General features: G+C 37.0%; 2 protein-coding genes across 2 annotated transcripts; both read right to left on the reverse strand.

The window, feature by feature from the left end:
- Positions 1-8492: 8492 nt before the first annotated feature.
- LOC128743745 (venom peptide CtAPI-like) lies at positions 8493-9022 on the reverse strand. Its single transcript, XM_053840399.1, has 2 exons — positions 8863-9022; positions 8493-8795 (listed from the first exon to the last, which is right to left on the reverse strand). The coding sequence occupies exons 1-2, from the start codon at positions 8936-8938 to the stop codon at positions 8581-8583; spliced, it is 291 nt and encodes a 96-aa protein (XP_053696374.1). The 5' UTR covers positions 8939-9022; the 3' UTR covers positions 8493-8580.
- Positions 9023-10444: 1422 nt separating this feature from the next.
- On the reverse strand, positions 10445-18928 carry LOC128739411 (uncharacterized). The gene is made up of 3 exons (XM_053834894.1): positions 18480-18928; positions 18070-18421; positions 10445-10651 (listed from the first exon to the last, which is right to left on the reverse strand). Exons 1-3 carry the CDS (start codon positions 18926-18928, stop codon positions 10445-10447), a joined length of 1008 nt encoding a protein of 335 aa, XP_053690869.1.
- Between the last annotated feature and the right edge of the window lie 614 nt (positions 18929-19542).

The following is a 19542-nucleotide window of genomic DNA, read 5'->3' on the forward strand; positions in this document are numbered from 1 at the left end:
TTGATCTTCGTTGAAGATTTGTCGGATCCGGCTTGTAGCTTATTCCGGGTGGCGGTCATAACTTACGTTCAGTATCGAAAGCTGCATTACCCGTGAATTAACACCACAGTAACGAAACTTACAGCTCATGGGTAAAACTTTGCCTCGGCTTGAGGATGTGCAAAACGTGTGCAGCGTACTTTGTCCAAAAATTGTACTGTACATCCTTATTTCCAGCAAAAGTGGGTCAGCAACAATAAATGGTGGAACACCGTTCCACCGTTCGAATCCCCTAGTCAGGGTTGTTGACGCTTTCAAGCCTCAAAGCACGTTTTCTGTATAATTTCATCGCCCCATAATTAGATGTCTAAATTTTGACCACCAAATTTATCGTTTCTGTCAACGTTTTACTTCCCTTGCAAAGGGCAAAAATGATCCCCTTTTAATTACGGCCCGGTGAGTTTCGAACAACCCCAACCACGCGAAGTAGCACCGGCAGATCCGGAGAAACTATTCATAATTCATACTTTCATTACGCCATAAGTAATGTATGCTCGTTTGGCTTTCTCGTCCGTACGATGTGCAAGCGCTGAAACTATCTCTAACAATATTTTCCCCATATTTTAACACATAATAAGTCTGGAAGCTCCAGTCTCACCTGTTCGTGGAAGGCAAGCATAACTCGTCCGCAGCCTTCCTGCCGTCGAACGGAGAGTGCCCCTTGTCGAACGTTCAACTCGACAGCATCAGCAGCGGGAAAAAGCCCCAGCGGAAAGCGGAAAGCAAACAGGAAAAACTTTGTCCTGATACCTGCCCGACTAGGCAGCAGAATTTTTCACACTTTCGCCAGGCGGCGAAGGCACACACATAAACGGGCCCAGTCGAAGTGCCGAGCCCATCGGGAACAGTGAAATTCTCACGTTCCCGCTTGTAACAAGTGTCGCGTCACACGTCAGCGCACGGTGGACCATTCACGCAACTTCATCGCGAAAATTTTCGCTTCATTTTGAGCTTAACGAAATTAGCAGTTACAACAGTCCAAATTTGGTTTGTTTTCAAATATTTGGAAATTGTCAGAGAATCGAATTTAGAAATAGATTGCATTTCACTTACAATTTGGACAACTAGCGCGAAGAAAACCCCCACCATGCAACCACATTTACCCGCATATTCCAGTAAAACTTCGCACAACTTCTTCCTGCTAGAGTGCACCATCCAGTTGAAGCGGTAGTGCTTTCTTCAAGAAAACAGCATCTGAGAGCTGTTGGCGCTGTGTGTGAGATAAACTTTTACAGCAAGGTAGGCACCTACCTACCTGGTTTGAAACTTTCCCAGTTACATCGGTTGCTGCTGCCGCTACTGTTGCTGGATCAGTTTCCTAGGCTGGGCTGCGGAGGAAACGCTAAATGCACGCAACGCACGATGATAACACTTCACGCGCGAGAGCTAGGAGTTAGTAGTACGTGATTGAGCTCTGCACCCGGTACACTAACCGCACAACCGTGGTGGCTGCAGCGGCACCGTCTGTAAACGATCGGCTAGCAACCTGAACTTTACCGAATGGGGCTGGCTGTGGGTGCATTAGTTCGTGATAAATATTCCAGCGGAGAAACCATTCCGCTAATGGTCCATTAGGGAAGGTGCTGAGATTCTGCTGCCATGCAATTGTCTGATCAGTTTCGTGCGGACTTTATGATTATTGGATATGTACATTTTAGAACGAGTTTTGAGCCATTTCAATCGTGAAGTAAATTTGGATGGTTTTCGTATTCGTTAGACGTAAAATATGACACCGAAGGCTAAAGGAATTGGCTTGTCCAATAAATTTTAAATTCCAATTGTAGCCCAAAGCAACAGAACTATCGCCATGATTACATAGACGGCACTCCTTCACAAGCTGTCACAGCTTGGTTATGAGATCATTGCTTACACCGGCGACGTTGTACTTATCGTCAGAGGAAAGTTTGACGCAGTATTGTCAAGTCGCTTGCAAGGAGTTCTAAACACCACCATGTTATGGTGCTCACAAGAGGGACTTAATGTTAACCCCACCGAAACAGTCGTTATACCATTCACTAGGCGAAGGAAACATACCATTGCGCCCCCTACACTGAATGGTGTCAGACTGGGCTTCAGTAATGAAGTCAAACACCTCGGAATAATTCTAAACTACTGAACTGGGCTGCCCTCCTAGATTATTCTGTTAAGAAAGCAACTTCGGCTATCTGGGCATGCAGCTCACTGTTTGGCAAAACCTGGGAATTGAAACCTCAACTAGCCTTTTGGTCATATACTACTATTGCACGGCCTAGGATAACCTATGCTGCAGTCGTATGGTGGCCAAAGGTGAATGAGGTGACAGCCCAAGCTAAACTAAACAAAGTTCAGCGCCTGGCCTGTCTTAAAATTACCAGTGCCATGCGTACAACACCTACTGCAGCCATGGAGGAAATGCTATGCTTACTGCCTTTGCATCTTCATGTGAAGAAGGAAGCAGAGCTCGGCGCACTACGGTTGCAAAGGAGTAAAACTATTCTCGAAAGTGACCAAATCGGCTATCTTCGCATACTTCGGGAGTTCAATCTGACACCCTGACATCGGTGAAACCGATCGTGATCAATTTGAATACATTCACATAAGTGCACGGTGATTAAAACCAAATCATATAATGTGAAATAATGTTAGCGGATTATTCGGAATCAATAGAAATGTTGACGTTTCTCAGTAAATGTGTTTATTTTTCAAAATTTAGCTTCAGTATTACAGTAATACCTCGATACCTCGATACCTCGATACCTCGCTCCAAGCGCAAAAAAAAATATTTTAAAATATTTCTAATGGTATTATTTTAGGAATTTCCACGGGGTTCAAGAAAAAAAACGTAAGCCCGTACTTTGGAAAGACCTAAAACTTAAATTTCAAATGTTATTTACAATTTTAAAAACCCTAAGATTTGTTGGAAAGTACATTTAAGAGAACACATACACACTTTTGTATAGTTAGCCTTGAATCGAATAGTAATTGACCACTATTAACCTCCAGAAAAACTATATCGATGAGCGTGATCGAAAGACATATAAAGTGTTGAATTGAATGACATAATTAAAGTTTTATTGAATAGTTGAACCGTTTACTCATTCCTCCTAGCTTTAAAGCATTGAAATTTCTGTGATTAACAATATAACTTCGGTTTTGAATGTAATTGAAATCAGATAGATAATTCTTTTGAATTTAAAATCTCCAGAGGATAAATTCATAACCCGAAGGACATCAATTTAAATTGTATCTTCATTACGCCCTCGCAAAAAATTCATTGCTTGCTGTAAATCCACTGCCAGGCACAGTTTAGAAATCACCAGTCGGGCAAAAAACAGCACTAACGAGGGTAGCAATTTTGTCTATTCACATATTTTATCGTTTACCATTTCCTATTGCGCAATCAAACGCAATTACAGTTAACAGTTAGGCAGCTGCTTTCCTGCCACCTTGCACCAGTTTTGGTTCATTCGTTCGAGAGGAATGTTTAAACATTCATTCCTTGGTACCTACTAAACATTCTTCGGTAATTATTCAAGACAGATAAATATTTATTTACACAGAACGACCAAACTCCTGTGTTGTTATCCCGCCTTTCAGCCCTTCGGCATTCTATCGCTTATCAAACGATCCTCGGTCGACAATAAAACGCGGCCAGTAAACTTCTACTTCTTCTTCTTTTGTATCCACCGGAATTCTCACCGACAAGCAAGGCGACTAACGTGGTACGGCACAGGAAGCGCGGTAAGCAACCAGAAGAGCGTTCAAGTGTCTGGAAGTTACAAGTTTGCTCCAAGATGAAATAACAATTTTTGGAATTGTAACTGTAACTGTATGTGTATGTGTGTGATACTACTTTCGTGGACTTCTGTCGAGTTAGCCTCCGGAGGAGAGACGCCGTGGCTAAAGGTCATGGGGGTAATTTAGAAAGTTGTTTAAAAAGCTGTCGTACTTAGGTCTAATTGCAAGTTTAAGGACGTCTGCCGATGGCAATGACTTTAGTAGCCTGATGATGATGGTTTGGGAATGTTTTCCAGGCCGATCCGCTTCAAGAGTTCGGAGTAAACTTGAGGAGTTTATTGTTTGACTGATGTTACCTTAGAGTAGCTGACATTTATTGATTTACTTTCAGATCTGTTTACACAATCAAAGTCACTTTTCTGAGCATGTTTCACCCGGAACTGACCTTTACTATTATTTGTATTGAGAAAAGCTAAAGTTCAGAGAACTATTCAAAACTGTATTCAACTGTTTGAATGCGTTTGGATTTTTACACAAATTCATTAACTATCCCAAGATATTGTCCAAGGAGTTGGGTTTTGGACAAGATTTCAATTTTGTGATGACATATGACCTGATTACAGGTCTGGGATGATTAAAACAAATAATTCCGTATCGGTATTTTGGCACTCAAAATTTAACAGTTAATTTTTAACGTGGTCTGCTTATGCCGGTCACAAGTATGATCGTTCCGCAGCAAATTTCGCGTGTTTCGGTCCGATTCGGCGAAATCGTCCATTTCGGAATATGGCATCAACCTCATTAGCCCAGCAGAATGGTCCAAACTGGATGGCAAGACTTCTGCTGCTCCGAGCGTAACGACTGTTTACTTTTCCGAATGTTAATCCCATTATCGCTCGCGTAGTCGCCGTCGGGGTTCCAAAGCCAGCAGCCCACTAGAAATGATTTGGCTCTCAAAGCCGGGCGACGGCGGCGACGGTGGAAAGTTTCAGCACAAAGCGGCAATAGCGATAATTACTAACAGCTTGTTCTTGTGTGCCCGGGAGTTGGGGGCTGCAAATATCTCTTATAAATAGAGACGTTTTTATCGCGCAGGATGACGATCCTGGCGGCGGGCGGGACTGCGATCCCGAGTCCACGGGCGGTAATAATCCTACACAATAACAGTTAAATTTTGCGATAATGATGCCAAACAGTCTTGTTTACGAGGTAAGCTTAATATCGATTTTAATCAATTTAATTCCCTAGCTTGGGTCAAGAGGCAGGTTAGGAGTACATATTCTTAAATTGAGTACCATGAGAAAAAATTGTTCTAATAATTTTTATTAGTTTAACTAGTTCAATTTTCACACCAAAACAAAATTCAATTTTCTTAATAACCTGCATTATTAAGAGGATCAATTTTACAGAATCCTTATTATGAGCAGCAAGCACTCATCAAATTTAGCAGTGGAATTCTTAAACTGGAGAAACGTCATTAAAAACTAGCGAATCGATCCTCTAAGTGACGGATGGAAAAGGTGAGCGTCGAAATAACATCATCCATCAGCCAGCAATGGACGGTATTCCGACGTGGTGAGCGGGTTGGAAGTTTTTCGCTAGTCACAGAAATTTTACCGGGCGTCAATTTAGTGCGGCTGGCGGCGGCGGCCTTCTGGAGGACAGAGCAGAGGACAGCCAGGTGACACTGATTGGCAGTGATGGCTGCATGGTCTCAAATTGGTCGGATGAAGTGTGATTTATTACCACCGGGCTCAGGCTGGCAGCGCGCTGACCAAGGAAGCGTGAACCGCCCCAGTGACTCCAATGGCTATAGGTTTATTATATTTTGAAATCGATACTCTGGCCGAGCTGGAGACGGGGCGGTAAAATTCCAGGCCTGGGCCCTATTTTGAACTGCTGCTCTTTCAGTTGTTGTTTATTGGGAGGATGAATAGTTAATGAACCTTCGATAAGGGTGTTTTATTGCTCTGAAAATTTGATTTTCGATTCGATATTCTTACCCCGCAGTTGAGTTATGCAATTTCATTCTGGTCTATCCACTTACAGGAAAGATTTGTATAACGCCGTGGGTGGTGCTGTAAGCCCATCATTATATCTCAGCTGTCCATTAATCAATAAAGTTGATTTTTGGTAGTTGACTAGGTTATATCACATGCTAACAATGTACCCAAAATCAACTTTATCAACTATAACCATAATGGACACCTGAGATATCGAGTAAATCTTTACTGTATTTGGCTTCTGGTATATAGATTACAGTTCGAAGTGACGTAGTCAGTTAATTTTAACAGCGTTTCTGGATGAAAAACTGGATGCGTAGCTGATTTTTTCTGGTCAGACACTTGGATTTAGAATTTTGTCGCCGGTTACCTCTGACACCGTCGTTATGCACCATCGTTCTTCGTTAGTTTTTTCGGTTATAACTCAGGATCAAAAAGAAATGCTTTGGGGGAGATTTTCCCCTCTAAAAGATTAGATATTGATGATCCTGCATCTTGCTTCTTGCTTTTTCCGGGACCTTTTGTTTTTATTGTTGAATTTCTGCTTTCTGCTTGCTGCAGACTTTTAACTTCTAGCTTTAAACTTTTAACTTTTAACTCTTAACTCTTAACTCTTAACTCTTAACTCTTAACTTTTAACTTTTAACTTTTAACTTTTAACTTTTAACTTTTAACTTTTAACTTTTTACTTTTTACTTTTAACTTTTTACTTTTAACTTTTTACTTTTTACTTTTTACTTTTTACTTTTTACTTTTTACTTTTTACTTTTCACTTTTTACTTTTTACTTTTTACTTTTTATTTTTTACTTTTTACTTTTTACTTTTTACTTTTTACTTTTTACTTTTTACTTTTTACTTTTTACTTTTTACTTTTTACTTTTTACTTTTTACTTTTTACTTTTTACTTTTTACTTTTTACTTTTTACTTTTTACTTTTTACTTTTTACTTTTTACTTTTTACTTTTTACTTTTTACTTTTTACTTTTTACTTTTTACTTTTTACTTTTTACTTTTTACTTTTTACTTTTTACTTTTTACTTTTTACTTTTTACTTTTTACTTTTTACTTTTTACTTTTTACTTTTTACTTTTTACTTTTTACTTTTTACTTTTTACTTTTTACTTTTTACTTTTTACTTTTTACTTTTTACTTTTTACTTTTTACTTTTTACTTTTTACTTTTTACTTTTTACTTTTTACTTTTTACTTTTTACTTTTTACTTTTTACTTTTTACTTTTTACTTTTTACTTTTTACTTTTTACTTTTTACTTTTTACTTTTTACTTTTTACTTTTTACTTTTTACTTTTTACTTTTTACTTTTTACTTTTTACTTTTTACTTTTTACTTTTTACTTTTTACTTTTTACTTTTTGCTTTTTACTATTTACTTTCTAACCTTATTCTAATATGGGTGAGTGAAAACTTGCAGGGCGTATAGATTTGTAATACTTAACTTGTAAATTTATAATATTTGTACTTGATTTGCTTTAAGATGGAGCACTGATTTTATATCTCCACTTGCCCCATTGCACACTAGAAGCTCGTGTCAAAATGATGCTTGAAAATGCGATCACATTGCAAGAAAAAACCCTAGAAATTTGCAGTAGTTTGTAAATACATGTGTTTTGTGTATATAGCCATTTAACTAGAACAATAATTTTTTATAGGATGTTACCATCTCGGTGAAGTGACCCACGCCTGTCACGCCGAGAACCCTGGTTCAAATCTCAACCTCACAGCACAGGTGTCACGAATGATTCAAGCTATAAAAGTTGATAAAAAAAATATAACTAACAAGAGTTAAGTACAAACAAAAAGGTTTCAGGAAACTTCCAAAGAAAATGATCCATAACTTTGCGTCCAGTAGAGATATAGATTCCATTTTTACAGCAAGAAGAAACCAGGTTCATATTTCCTAACACAAAAAAGTTATTTTATTTTTATTTTTATCACAAGTCATGACTAATTTTTGAAACTTCTAGATTCCAGATTTCAATCGCCCAGTTGGCTTCGAGGTACGGTGCTAGCCCAATAGGCCAGCCGTCGAATGTTCGAATCTCGGCTAGACGGTGCTGCTAGATAGAGTCAGCAGGATTTTTGCTCTAACCCCGTAACTGCCGTGTACTCTAACTGCCGGCTGTGAAGTCTGTTCTCAAAGAATATACAAAAAGGACAGCATAAGAGTCATACGGACGAGACAGAATGAACGGTAGGTATACTGGATGGAAAACATGCTGCTAAAAGGCACAATGGACGCGAAATCAAGTGGACTTTTGAGGCTGAATTATCGCGACGTCGATCGAATAATATTCAATTACCTACTTCTCACTTCTTGCTTCTTACTACTCACTACTCACTACTCACCACTCACTACTCACTACTCACTACTCACTACTCACTACTCACTACTCACTACTCACTACTCACTACTCACTACTCACTACTCACTACTCACTACTCACTACTCACTATTCACTACTCACTACTCACTACTCACCACTCATTACTCGTTTTTCATTGCACTTTGACAAACGTAAAATATGATTTACATTAAATGTCCATACCCAATTCTATCCGTAAAGATGTTTGATAACTACAAATGACACAAGACAAAGTTATTATGATCTTCGATAAAGCTATTCATCATAAAATATAAGATTACTTTCTAAACCTAAACTTCTGTATGGACAGCACGTTTCAAACTTCACACTTCAGACCCAGTTGCATGATTTAAAAGAAAAAAATAAATTTCTGAAGAATCGAATACCAGACGGCTTTCATTTATTGTTTCCTTGGATCGAAAAATGCAACAAGTATAACCTATTGCTTTTGCGCTAATTCCAAAACCCCTCGCATGGGACAAGCTTTAGCACTGATACACTTTCCGCTTGACGGATCGCGAACGAATCCACTGCTACAGACACATCCAGGAGTGCAGATCGGTTTCATACATCTAACAACCGCGCAATTCAGTATGCAGCTATTTTCACAGCAGCTTTGACACTTCTGGAACTCTTCATTGGAACCGCATTCCTCTAAAACGATTAATTACGTGGTAAATAAAAATTATTGCAATTTGTCTTATTTTTCCAAAAATTTTACTTGCGTCTATCACTAATCTAGCGGAAACCAGCTGAAACAGTACAACGATAGCGGCAAGAACCACAAACAACTTCATCGTGAACTTTTTGACGAGTTTGTAATTTAGACTGAAAAATTTTCGATGTCGTTACGGTTGCTCTCTATACTGTCGACTATCGTATGCGAGCTTAAATAGCAGTGTTAATAAAAGCCTAATTCATATAACTCGAGCCACTCGGGTGATATACCAATGCCTTAATGACATCTGTTCCGTATTTTTTCAAAACAAAATGTTTGAACAGATGGATTAAGGCATCATTATTGCATGGGGGCTTCCCTTAATTCAGTTAATGTTATGATGTTAAAATGGTATTCAATGGAACGCTTTGTTTATATCTTCAGGCGAAGGAGGTTTCGATACATTCCAGCTGAGTGATGATGCCAGAGTGAATGCTCGTAATTATTCTACTGCTGAATGTTGACAAGGAAATAACAAAAATTTGTGTGACGTATTGTGAGTGTAACTACTGTGACTAATTTTAGAATCTAAAAAAATGTAATGAAGCAAATATTGTAGCATAACAAATTGCAATAAAAAATAATTAATTTATTTTTCCAATACAATAAGAAATTACAGCTGTTTTTGAACTGATTAAGTACAGAATCATATATAAGCGAGTAATAAATTGCAATAATTTTCAAGGCTTCTAAACGACTCCTTATTTTAACGCTGTAATGATAAAATGCTTCCTCTAGAGACAATATTTCAATTCATTTACTGCACATTCAATTAGAAATCAACTTGACTCACTCGTTCTTGTTCCCAAATATTGCTTCCAAATCCTTATTTCACCCCAAAGGACAACTTTTCCGAGCAAAACTGCAATCATAACAGCTCAAGTAGTCGCCAAAGAAAACCAACCCCCCCTTCCATATCTCCCCCTTCCCCAGGAAGGATGGTTAATAAATTTCGACAGGCATTGGCTAAAACTATAAATCGCAATAAAGTTGTGCCTCCGGCGTGACCGAAGCCGAGTTTGCATCGTCCGACAAATAATCCAATAATTTACATGATCCCATCAAAGGAAAGTTTTCGTCAACGTGTTCTCCGACTGCTCCCGGCGGCGGTTCCTGCTCCGGCCGATGACCGATGACGAGCCAACACGACGATCGTATTTCAGCTAGGTGTAGCTATAGAGTTTTGCTTTTCAACAGACAACAACGTGTAGAGGTAGTAAGTGTGCACATAAAATATGTAGAAGCACGTTTTCATATTCATAAACCACCAGCAGCAACCAGCAAACCGTACGAGAATATTGACGATGTTCGAGCATAAATAGATTATTAGTATCCTGTGCAACGGTGCAATGGTGAGGCCTCGAATCGAACGCTACCGTTCGGCCCAAATCTAATGCCATTTTTTGAGAATGAAATATGTTGTTTTAGCTTCATTAGTGTTGCACTTAATTATACTAGTTTCTGACAAATGGTGTTGATTTAACCTATTTATATGTGATACTAGAAAAGCATTCTTCGTGTAAAGATACATATTAAGTTCGTATTAAATTGTTGATGAGTCAGAATTTTAAGTGCGCTGCTAAATCTAAAATGTATTTTTCAAGAACAAATAGTAAGAGAGCGATGTCTGACTAACAATGGCGAATCTTTCCCTATTGACGAAGTAAAACTTAGCGGCAGTAATTCCCGTTGGTCGTTGAGACCGTGCAATGATAAATTGGATATCTTTTTGCATATCAACTGGTTCCGAATACCATGCGTAAGCGTACATGGTATTACCTACTTTCGCTGCCTAAAATGATAATTTCAATTTCAATGTTTTGCAATCTCCAGTAAGATCTTTTCTTAGTTACCTTATCGCTCAGTGTGTTTCCATAAAAACAGTAAAGTGCCATTTCTCCGGTCATGAAAACAAACATTATGATAATATTAATCGTACTTGCTCCAAAGCTCTGAAAATGTAGAAATCATTCAGCTTAGGTGTCGAAAATGATAACAATTGGCGTGCCCAGACTGATGGACCGGTAAAATCGTTTAATCGTGTAAAAACAGTTCCAGTTGCAGGCCCAATTTCAAGTCCGGTTATAAATTAAATTTCAAGTTCATTATGAAGCCCCATTTGAGCTCAATTTCAAGTTTAATTTAAATTCTAATTTCATGCCTAATTCCAACATTGTTTTATATAAAATTTCAAGTTTAGTTTCAACTTCTACTGAATTGATTTGGTTTTAATTCAATTCCATTTCTTAAGTTAAGTGATGATGCAAACACCAAACAAATTATTTTCTGTCTCATTGAAATTTTTGAAAATACATAGGGTATATTGCTCCTTCGTTGTAATTGCCTACTTCCGTCCTATCCAACACAAATTATTAAAACTATCAGCGTATGACACACAATACAAAATTAGTTATTCCCTAATATTTAAGTTTGTTGACTATCATACTCGATCTATCACAGTGAGCTGAGATCTATTTAAATACTTTTTTTCTAGCAGCCAAATTTCCTACATTTTTTCATGCGACGAAGAAAAAAAAGTCGACTAATCGTTTCAATTTCCGTCATGCATAACATGAAAATAACTCACGCAACGCATTTCCGTTATTCTGTAGCCGGCAAAACTTGCATGACCAGTAGAAAATTTTGCAGAATAACATTTGTCATGCCGTTCTACACAAATGCATGCGCGCTAATCTTATAAACATTATTGTGGTACGGTACGACGGTACGACGGTACGACGAATTTAAGAAATAAAGTCAGTTGCGTAATTTCAATAAAATGTTTTAATAATCGCTTTTTAGTGAATTCAAAGTGCACGAATCGGAAGGTAACTGTGTTTGAGTCAAATCAGCACAAGAACTTTTGGGGTATTCATTAAATCCACCCAAGAAATGATGAAAATTAGAGTGGCTTTACTTACTACGACGGGAATGAGAAATAAACCCTACTTGGTTCTTGTTTGCCAATTTCTAGTCTTTAAATTATAAAACTAAAGCCGAAAAATTCGCTCTTTTCTGAACATTTTTTCAATTCAAAAATTCGTAACTCATAAATCAAACAACGCAAACAGTTTCACATGAAACTGTTAGTAAATTTTCTTAACACATTCACAGAAAGGATGAATCTAGAAGTAGAGGCTGCTGTCTAGAAAAAGAAAATATGGGACAGAAGGAGTGAAAATAGGAAAAGGGCACGAAAATCTGACAAATATCTCAAGAAACAGTATAGAAAAAGAGGAAAAATAGGAAAGAGAGTAAAAGAATAAAAACTGAAATGAAAAAAAGTAATCCAAAAAAAACACTCGACAGAGTGGGAGGGAAAACGGGATAAAAAATGACAACAAAAACATCGAGGAAACGTGGCCGGAAATCAAGCTGAACAGAAAAAGATTAAGAACGGAAGAAAAAAAAGAAAAGTTATATAAAAGAAAGGAAAATTATAAAGAAAACGAGAAAGAAATGAGGATAAAGTGGACAAAAAATGAGATAGAAGAGGAGAACAATAAAAGGATAAAATACCGGAGCACGAAAATGGAGAAACAAGAACAGAAAAATAGGAAAATGGGATAGAAAAAAAAGTAGCAGAGAAGGAGGTGAAGTAGGGAATAACAAAATAATGTAGGGTTTCGAATTTGGCAACAAATGCGTGTCGCTTATGTTGCCAAAATCGAAACCGTGCCAAAATGGAGACCCTTTTTTCATATGAAAAAATTGAATGTAAATGCGTTAGAAATTGACTAAATGTTATTGATCAACGATTGCAACCTTTTTATGTTTACAAAATCCGCCAAGACCAATCCGGGCGGTGCAAGTAAGTTTTAGGCAACCTGCGATAAGACGTAGTCCTACGGCAATAAAAATATTATTGTTCGGAACATTCTATAACTGCAAACTTTTTTTCATTAACACACTTAGGGCAATATTTTTTCGTCATTTAAAGTATGCATGCGGAAACTGACTGATGTTTAAGCATATTTTTGACAGTAAAATATTTTGTGTTGCCAAAAACGGATACTTTTGTTGCCAAAATTAAGGCATGCCAAAATCGAACCATGCCAAATTCGAAGTCCCAATGTAATAAAAGTAAGAGCGGAACAGACAAAAACGAAAAATGCAATAGAAATAGATAGGGTAAATAAAAGACAAAATCTGGGATCGAAAAAGTCGAACCGGAACAGAAAATTATAAACAAACTAAAAGGAAAAGCGGTCTGAAAACGAGAAAAAAGGTAGGAAAACAAACAAATGAAAAAACAGAGGCAAATCAGGATTCTGGAAAAGAGTGAAAAACAGCGGACAGAACAATAGCGGATAGAGCGAAATAGGACAAACAATAGAGAAAAAGAGGGAAAACGAGACAAGAAAGGGACTACGGCCCAAAAAATAAGAGAAACCAAAGGGGAAAAGAAGAATAGCATGTGAAAACAGAAAGCCAACTGAGGAAACGAAGCAAGCAGGAGAAAGTGGTCAAATGGGATATAAAAGGACAAGGATGGGACGAAAAACGAATGGAAGATAGTCTAAAACTGGAGCCGGAAACAAAAAAAACGAAGTCGTGGGCTTAAACCGTCATTAGGCATTACCCTTCTTTATCGACAGACTTCGCAGCCGGCTGTTTAGAATACAGGAAAATTACGGGGCCAGTGTAACGATCCTACTGACTCTATCAAGCAAGCACCGTCTAGCCGAGATTCGAACATGCGACGACTGGCTTGTTAGACCAGCATCGTACCTCGAAGCTAAGTAGGCGGAAACAAAATAAATGTAAAAAAGACGAAAAGGAGAGCAACAGAAAGATCAGAAAGAAAAACGGGATAAAAAAACGTGAAAGAACTAAAAGAGTTAAAAAAGACGAAAACTGAAAACGAAAAACTGGATAAGAAAAAAATAAAAAACGGAAAATGGGAAAGAAAATAAAGTAAAACAGGTGAAAAACATGAAGCGAAACAACGGGGAGAAAGTCACGAGAGAAAAGAGAGAGAGAGAGAGAGGGGGGGGGGAATCTATAGAGGAAACAAGTAAACCGGGATATAAAAGGAGAAAGATGCGTTAAAAACGAGAACATGGGAAAAAAGAAGAAATGAAAAACAAAACATAGGACCAAATAAAAGATAAAACGAAAGAGTAAAAGACGAAAAACGGAAGATTGAAAAAGAAAATTGAAGACCAAATGGACAAAAAAATGTCAAAAACAAAATAATCGTGACAGAAAAAACGAAAAAGCCGAGCAAGGAAAATGACTCGGAACGGACAAAGCCAAAAAATCTGAAGGAGACTTGATGAAAAAAGTTAGAGAAAAACGAAAACTTGAAACGCAAAACAGAAAACGGAGAAATAACAAAAATCGAGTGAAAACATCAGGTAAAATGGGACTGAAAATAAAAAAAAATGGAACAGGAATTGAAAAAAAAAACGAAACAATGAAACACGAGACAGAAAAAAAGCAATATAGGAGAAAAAGAGAAAAACGAAAGGAAAGTGAAAGCAAAAACCAAAAGAAACGATTCATAAGACGTAGTGCAGCAAAAGCCCGAATCTTATTAAATCTTAGTAAAAAAGACTGGTCTATTGACTGGTCCAAAAGGGCGAAAAGCGAAATTTTTTTCCTAGAGTCTTTTGCTTTCATTTTATCATTTATTGTCTTTAGCACTTTTGTTCGCATGAATATCCCCCTTAATCTAAAACTCTCAAAAGTTCTTCATCGCTTACTACAATGAAAATAAAAGAATAACTTTTTTGTGTTAGGAAATATAGACATAGTATCTTCGGCAAAGTTGTAAATATTGTAAAAACAAGCAACTTTGCTAAAGAAATAAAATTTCTATCTTTAACGAATGCTGAACTAGAGCAAACAGTTTCTCATGAAAGTGTTAGTAAATTTCCTTAACATATTCACAAAAAAGGATGGATCTAGAGGTAGAGGCTGCTGTCTAGAAAAAGAATCAGAAAGAAAATATGAGACAAAAGGAGTAAAACTGGGAAAAGCGCACGAAAATCTGTCAAATATCTTAACAAACGGTATAGAAAAAGAGAAAAAATAAGAAAGAGAGTAAAGGAATAAAAACTGAAATGAAAAAAAGTTTACCAGAGGGCATATTCTTTAAAACTTCTTTAAAAATTGGATTTTCATACTTAGCTTTTGTTAGTTGCTTTTTACAAGTATACAATGTTCTAGGCAATTATCGAAGCTTTTTTAAAATACACGTTTATGAAGAAGACCGCAAATCTCTTGGACCTTTACTTGCTGAGTTACCGCAATCAATCAAGCTTTAAATTTTCATAGCTTCACGAACCCATGGAGTAAAATGGGGTAAGCGGATTTATGAAATCAGCGCTTCATCTTAAAGCTTAAGTCAAGTACTGTAAACTTGTATGGGTTCCGCTTGTCCCCAACAACCCAAGTGAGAGTACGACAAGCATACGTTGCATGTGTTTCGCGTTCGCGAAAGCCTCGATGCACATCCATTTTTTGTGTTCGTAGGTAGACACTTACTTTCTTCGGCAACGTTATGGGAAATATAATGGTTAACAACTTGGCTAAAGAAATGATATTTCTATTCCTATCGAATACAGAGCTATAGAGCATTTTCCTTGTAAATTGTTTAAAAATAAATTTTTCATGCTTAGCTTATATTGGTTGCATTTTACAGGAATATATGGTTCTAGGCAATTATTGAAGGACTCAAAATACACGTTTTTGCAGAAGATTGCAAAACTCTAGGACCTTTCCTTACAAATCTATCGCTTTTGGCTCGTGAAGTTAAGGAAAAATAATGCTTAAATAAACGATAACTTTGTAAAGAAAGGTCATGGAGATTTGTAACCTTCTGGAAAAACATGTGTTTTGAGTCCTTCAATAATCGCCTAGAACCATATACTCTTGTAAAATGCAACCAACATTCGCTATATATGAAAAACTTATTTCTAATGAATTTCCAAAGAAAATGCTCTACAGCTCTGCACTCGATAGAGATAGAAATGTCATTTCTTCAGCAAAAGTGTTTATCTTTATATTTTCTATAACTTTGCCAAAGAAATCATGAGTCTATCTACGAACATAAAAAATGAACGTCTAACGAGCTTTTCGCGAACGCGAAACACATACAACGTATGCTTGCCGTACTCTCATTTGGGTGGTTGCGGACAAGCGGAATACAAGTTTGTAGTACTCGACTTAAGCTTTAGGATGAAGTGCTGATTTCATAAATCCGCTTGCCCCATTTTACCCCTATGGAAATTTAAAGCTTGAGTATGCGATAAGTCAGCAAGTAAAGGTCCAAGAGATTTGCGGTCTTCTACAAAAACGTGTATTTTATGAGCTTCAATTCAAATGCCTAGAACATTGTATTCTTGTAAAGTGCAACTTACAAAAGCGACGGATGAAAAACCAATTTTTAAAGAAGTTTTGAAGAATATGCGCTATAGTTTAGCACTCGATAAAGATAGAAATTTTATTTCTTCAGCAAAGTTACTTGTTTTTACAATATTTACAACGTTGCTGAAGAAACTATGTATATATTTCCTAACACAAAAAAGCGCTTTTGCCAATTTGAAATGGAAGCTGCTGAACATATACTCTGCAACTGTGGAGCATTAATAAATCAAAGAATATCAATATTTGGTAAGGGCTCTACCCCATGAAATTTGGCAAAGCGATCCTTGCAAAGTATTAGGTTTTATAAAACGAGTCGAGCCTTACTGAGATCGTGTGCCATGTCAATCATTGTCCATCACAACTTAATTGTGACAGGGTATTTTACTAGCACCAAATCAAATATGGGTCATACAACAATAACCCTTATCAATGGACGCAGTCGCGATATGGTTCTACAGGAAAGGAAATAAAAAGGAAGCAAAAACCAAGAAAGTGACATCGAGAAGAAGAAAAAACGGAACAAAAAATGGAAAAACGGGACTGAAAAAAAGCGAAAGACGAAACAGACAAGAAATGAAACGTGTGCGAGAATATTTTCAAGTAAAACTTCGTGTGCTTGTATGGTAAGAACATACTAAATGGGGTGGAAAATCCGAAAGTAATAGTAAAGTCCAGATGATTCCAGTGTTACTTTCTGGCAGGGTTTGCAGACAGGAAAATGATGCATTTATTTTTTATGGGTCTTTTGACCGCCAGTAGAGTTAACGCTTCCTGTAACCCCAAACTAAGATGTTTGCAGAGACTAACCAGCACTGCAGTTACCATTCTTGCATAATATCACTGCCGAACAGGCTTCGTTTTCGGTTTTTTGCTCAGTAGATGATCATTTGACTACAGCTCCTCAACGAAACAGAATTCGAAAAAGTAGAATGAAGGGCAATTGTAGAAATAATTATTATTATTGAAGAAAGTATAGTTTTATCTTTTGCATTTACGGTGCTTTGATGCTGCTACACCGTTGGTAGCAAAAAGAGTGCTCATTTGGCTACCAACGAGATAAGCCCCATAGCGCTATACTTACTTCAACAACATTGTAGATAATAATTAACTCTACAATTATCCTTTACACTACTTTTTCAAATTCTCTTTTGTTGATGCTCTGTAGTCAAATAAAAATCTTCTGAGCAAAATACCGAGAATAAAACCTGCCACCGGACAGTGAGAGATAAATAGGGTCTACGCACACTTACACAATTTTAAGACTCTTTTAATGCCAATTTTAGGTTCAATTTTAAATCAAATTCAACCTCTAATTTCTAAGTCTACTTTACAGTACATTTTTAATTCCAACTTACAGTTTTAAAGTCCAGTTTTAAATGTAATTCCATTTGTAATTAATCTCAAGTCCAATTTAAATCCATTTCAGGTCCAGTTACAATTCGAATTTTAAGTTGAATTTTGAGCTTAATTTTAAATCTCATTTCAAGTCAAATTCGAACTTTAATTTCAAATGCAATGCGAAATCTATATCAATTTCAATTTCAAATAAAATTTTAAATTCAATTTCAAACAAACACTTCAGTTTATTGTCTAATTCTAAGTAAAAATTTTATTCCAAATTACTCTAACTTTAAGTCCAAATTCAAACCCAATTTAATATTGAATTTTCAGTTCGATATGGAGTTTCAAGACCAAAACAGTCGAAATTCAAGTTTTATTTAATGGTCTATGTCCAGTGTGATTCCACATCCAATTTCAACTTTAAATATGTTTTTACATAAAAATCTAAACCTTTTTTTAGGTCTGGGCACGCTAGTGTTGATAACTGTTACTTACGGTTGAAATATAGTACATCATCAAACACATCAACAAAACGCAACAAGACATTTGATTTAGTAAAAAGAAAGAAACGGATTTCTCCAAATGGGCAGCATATTCCAGCGCTAATTGATGAAGTTCTATAATCTCTCGTAGCTCTTGCCGGCGTTCATCACCTTCCGGGAATTCCGCCAGATGTTTAATCTTCAGCGTTGTAAAGTCGAACATTACTCCACCATATTTTATGATAGTCGAAATTACCGTCACTTTTAGCATGCTTTGAGTTGCAGAGCAAGTACTTGCCAAAAACACAAGTACAAAATATATTCCGTAATCGGTTATGTTACGACGAACATCCAACGAATAGAATCTGAAATGAACCGCTTACTAAGTACAACCGAACACCACTCTAGCAAGTCACAACTCACTTCATGACCATGATTGGCATGAAATCGCCTCTCTCATCTTCCGGCTTCAAGCGCAACGATGCAAGTGACGACAGTAACGGAAAACCGGTGTAAAAGGTCACCGCAATCCAAACATAAATCGCATAGATTCTACAGAATTTCTCCGTATTTTCGATGGTCGTGCGAATTCCACTGGCATTCGGCTTCATACCATACCGCTCGACAACGTCCTGCAAATTGTGCACCAACTTGGCGAACGATCGTGCCCGACAGTTGAACAGTCCGAACGAAACAACCACTTCACCGACGAAGATCAACTCCGCCAGGTTGCAAACGAACGAATCGAATCCTTCCTCACCGGGACCGAACATCATCTTCGGTACGAACAGAAAAGCGCCCTCGGTAAAGAGGGCCAAAAAATACCGATAGATCGGACGAGGTTTCTCGCCCCAAAGGCCTAGCACTTGCATGTATGCAAGTCCTGTTTGTAGCACATCCATCCCCAATTTGCGGTCAAATCTTTGGAGAACCCTAGAACTTACTGGTTCCGGTCGGGGTGAAAGCCAGAAATTTTATAGTTTGAGTCCCTTGCGACCTTCATGTAAAGTGTTGTCATAAAAAGTTATGCAGGTAGTACAAAGTTTTGTGATTTAATTATGCACTGCACTATGGCGAACAAATAAAGGGGTGTTATCTGTTACGATCGATTTATTATTGTTGTACTAAGCAAGGCGTATTCTGCAATTAAAATTAAAACTTTTTTACAAGACCTTGAAATGTTTTAAGAACACGTGCTCTATTTTTATTATTGCGAAATAAACTGTATATTCCTTGGGAACTAGTTTCTGTGTCGAACAGATTGCAAATATTTTACAATATATGAACGATACACAAAGTTGAATTTTAATTTATTATAGAGTGGATACACAAAGTTATTAAACTGTTTAAATTAATTTGTAAGATTATTATCAAATGTTAGATTGTGTAGAAGTGAGTAGTCTTAAAATAATAATGCGGACATTTTATTATTAATGTGGAACGCTTCATTTCAAGTGCTGTAAGGCGTGGTACACTAATTACGTAA

This window comes from Sabethes cyaneus, chromosome 3, assembly GCF_943734655.1.
Source record: "Sabethes cyaneus chromosome 3, idSabCyanKW18_F2, whole genome shotgun sequence".
NCBI lineage: Eukaryota > Metazoa > Arthropoda > Insecta > Diptera > Culicidae > Sabethes > Sabethes cyaneus.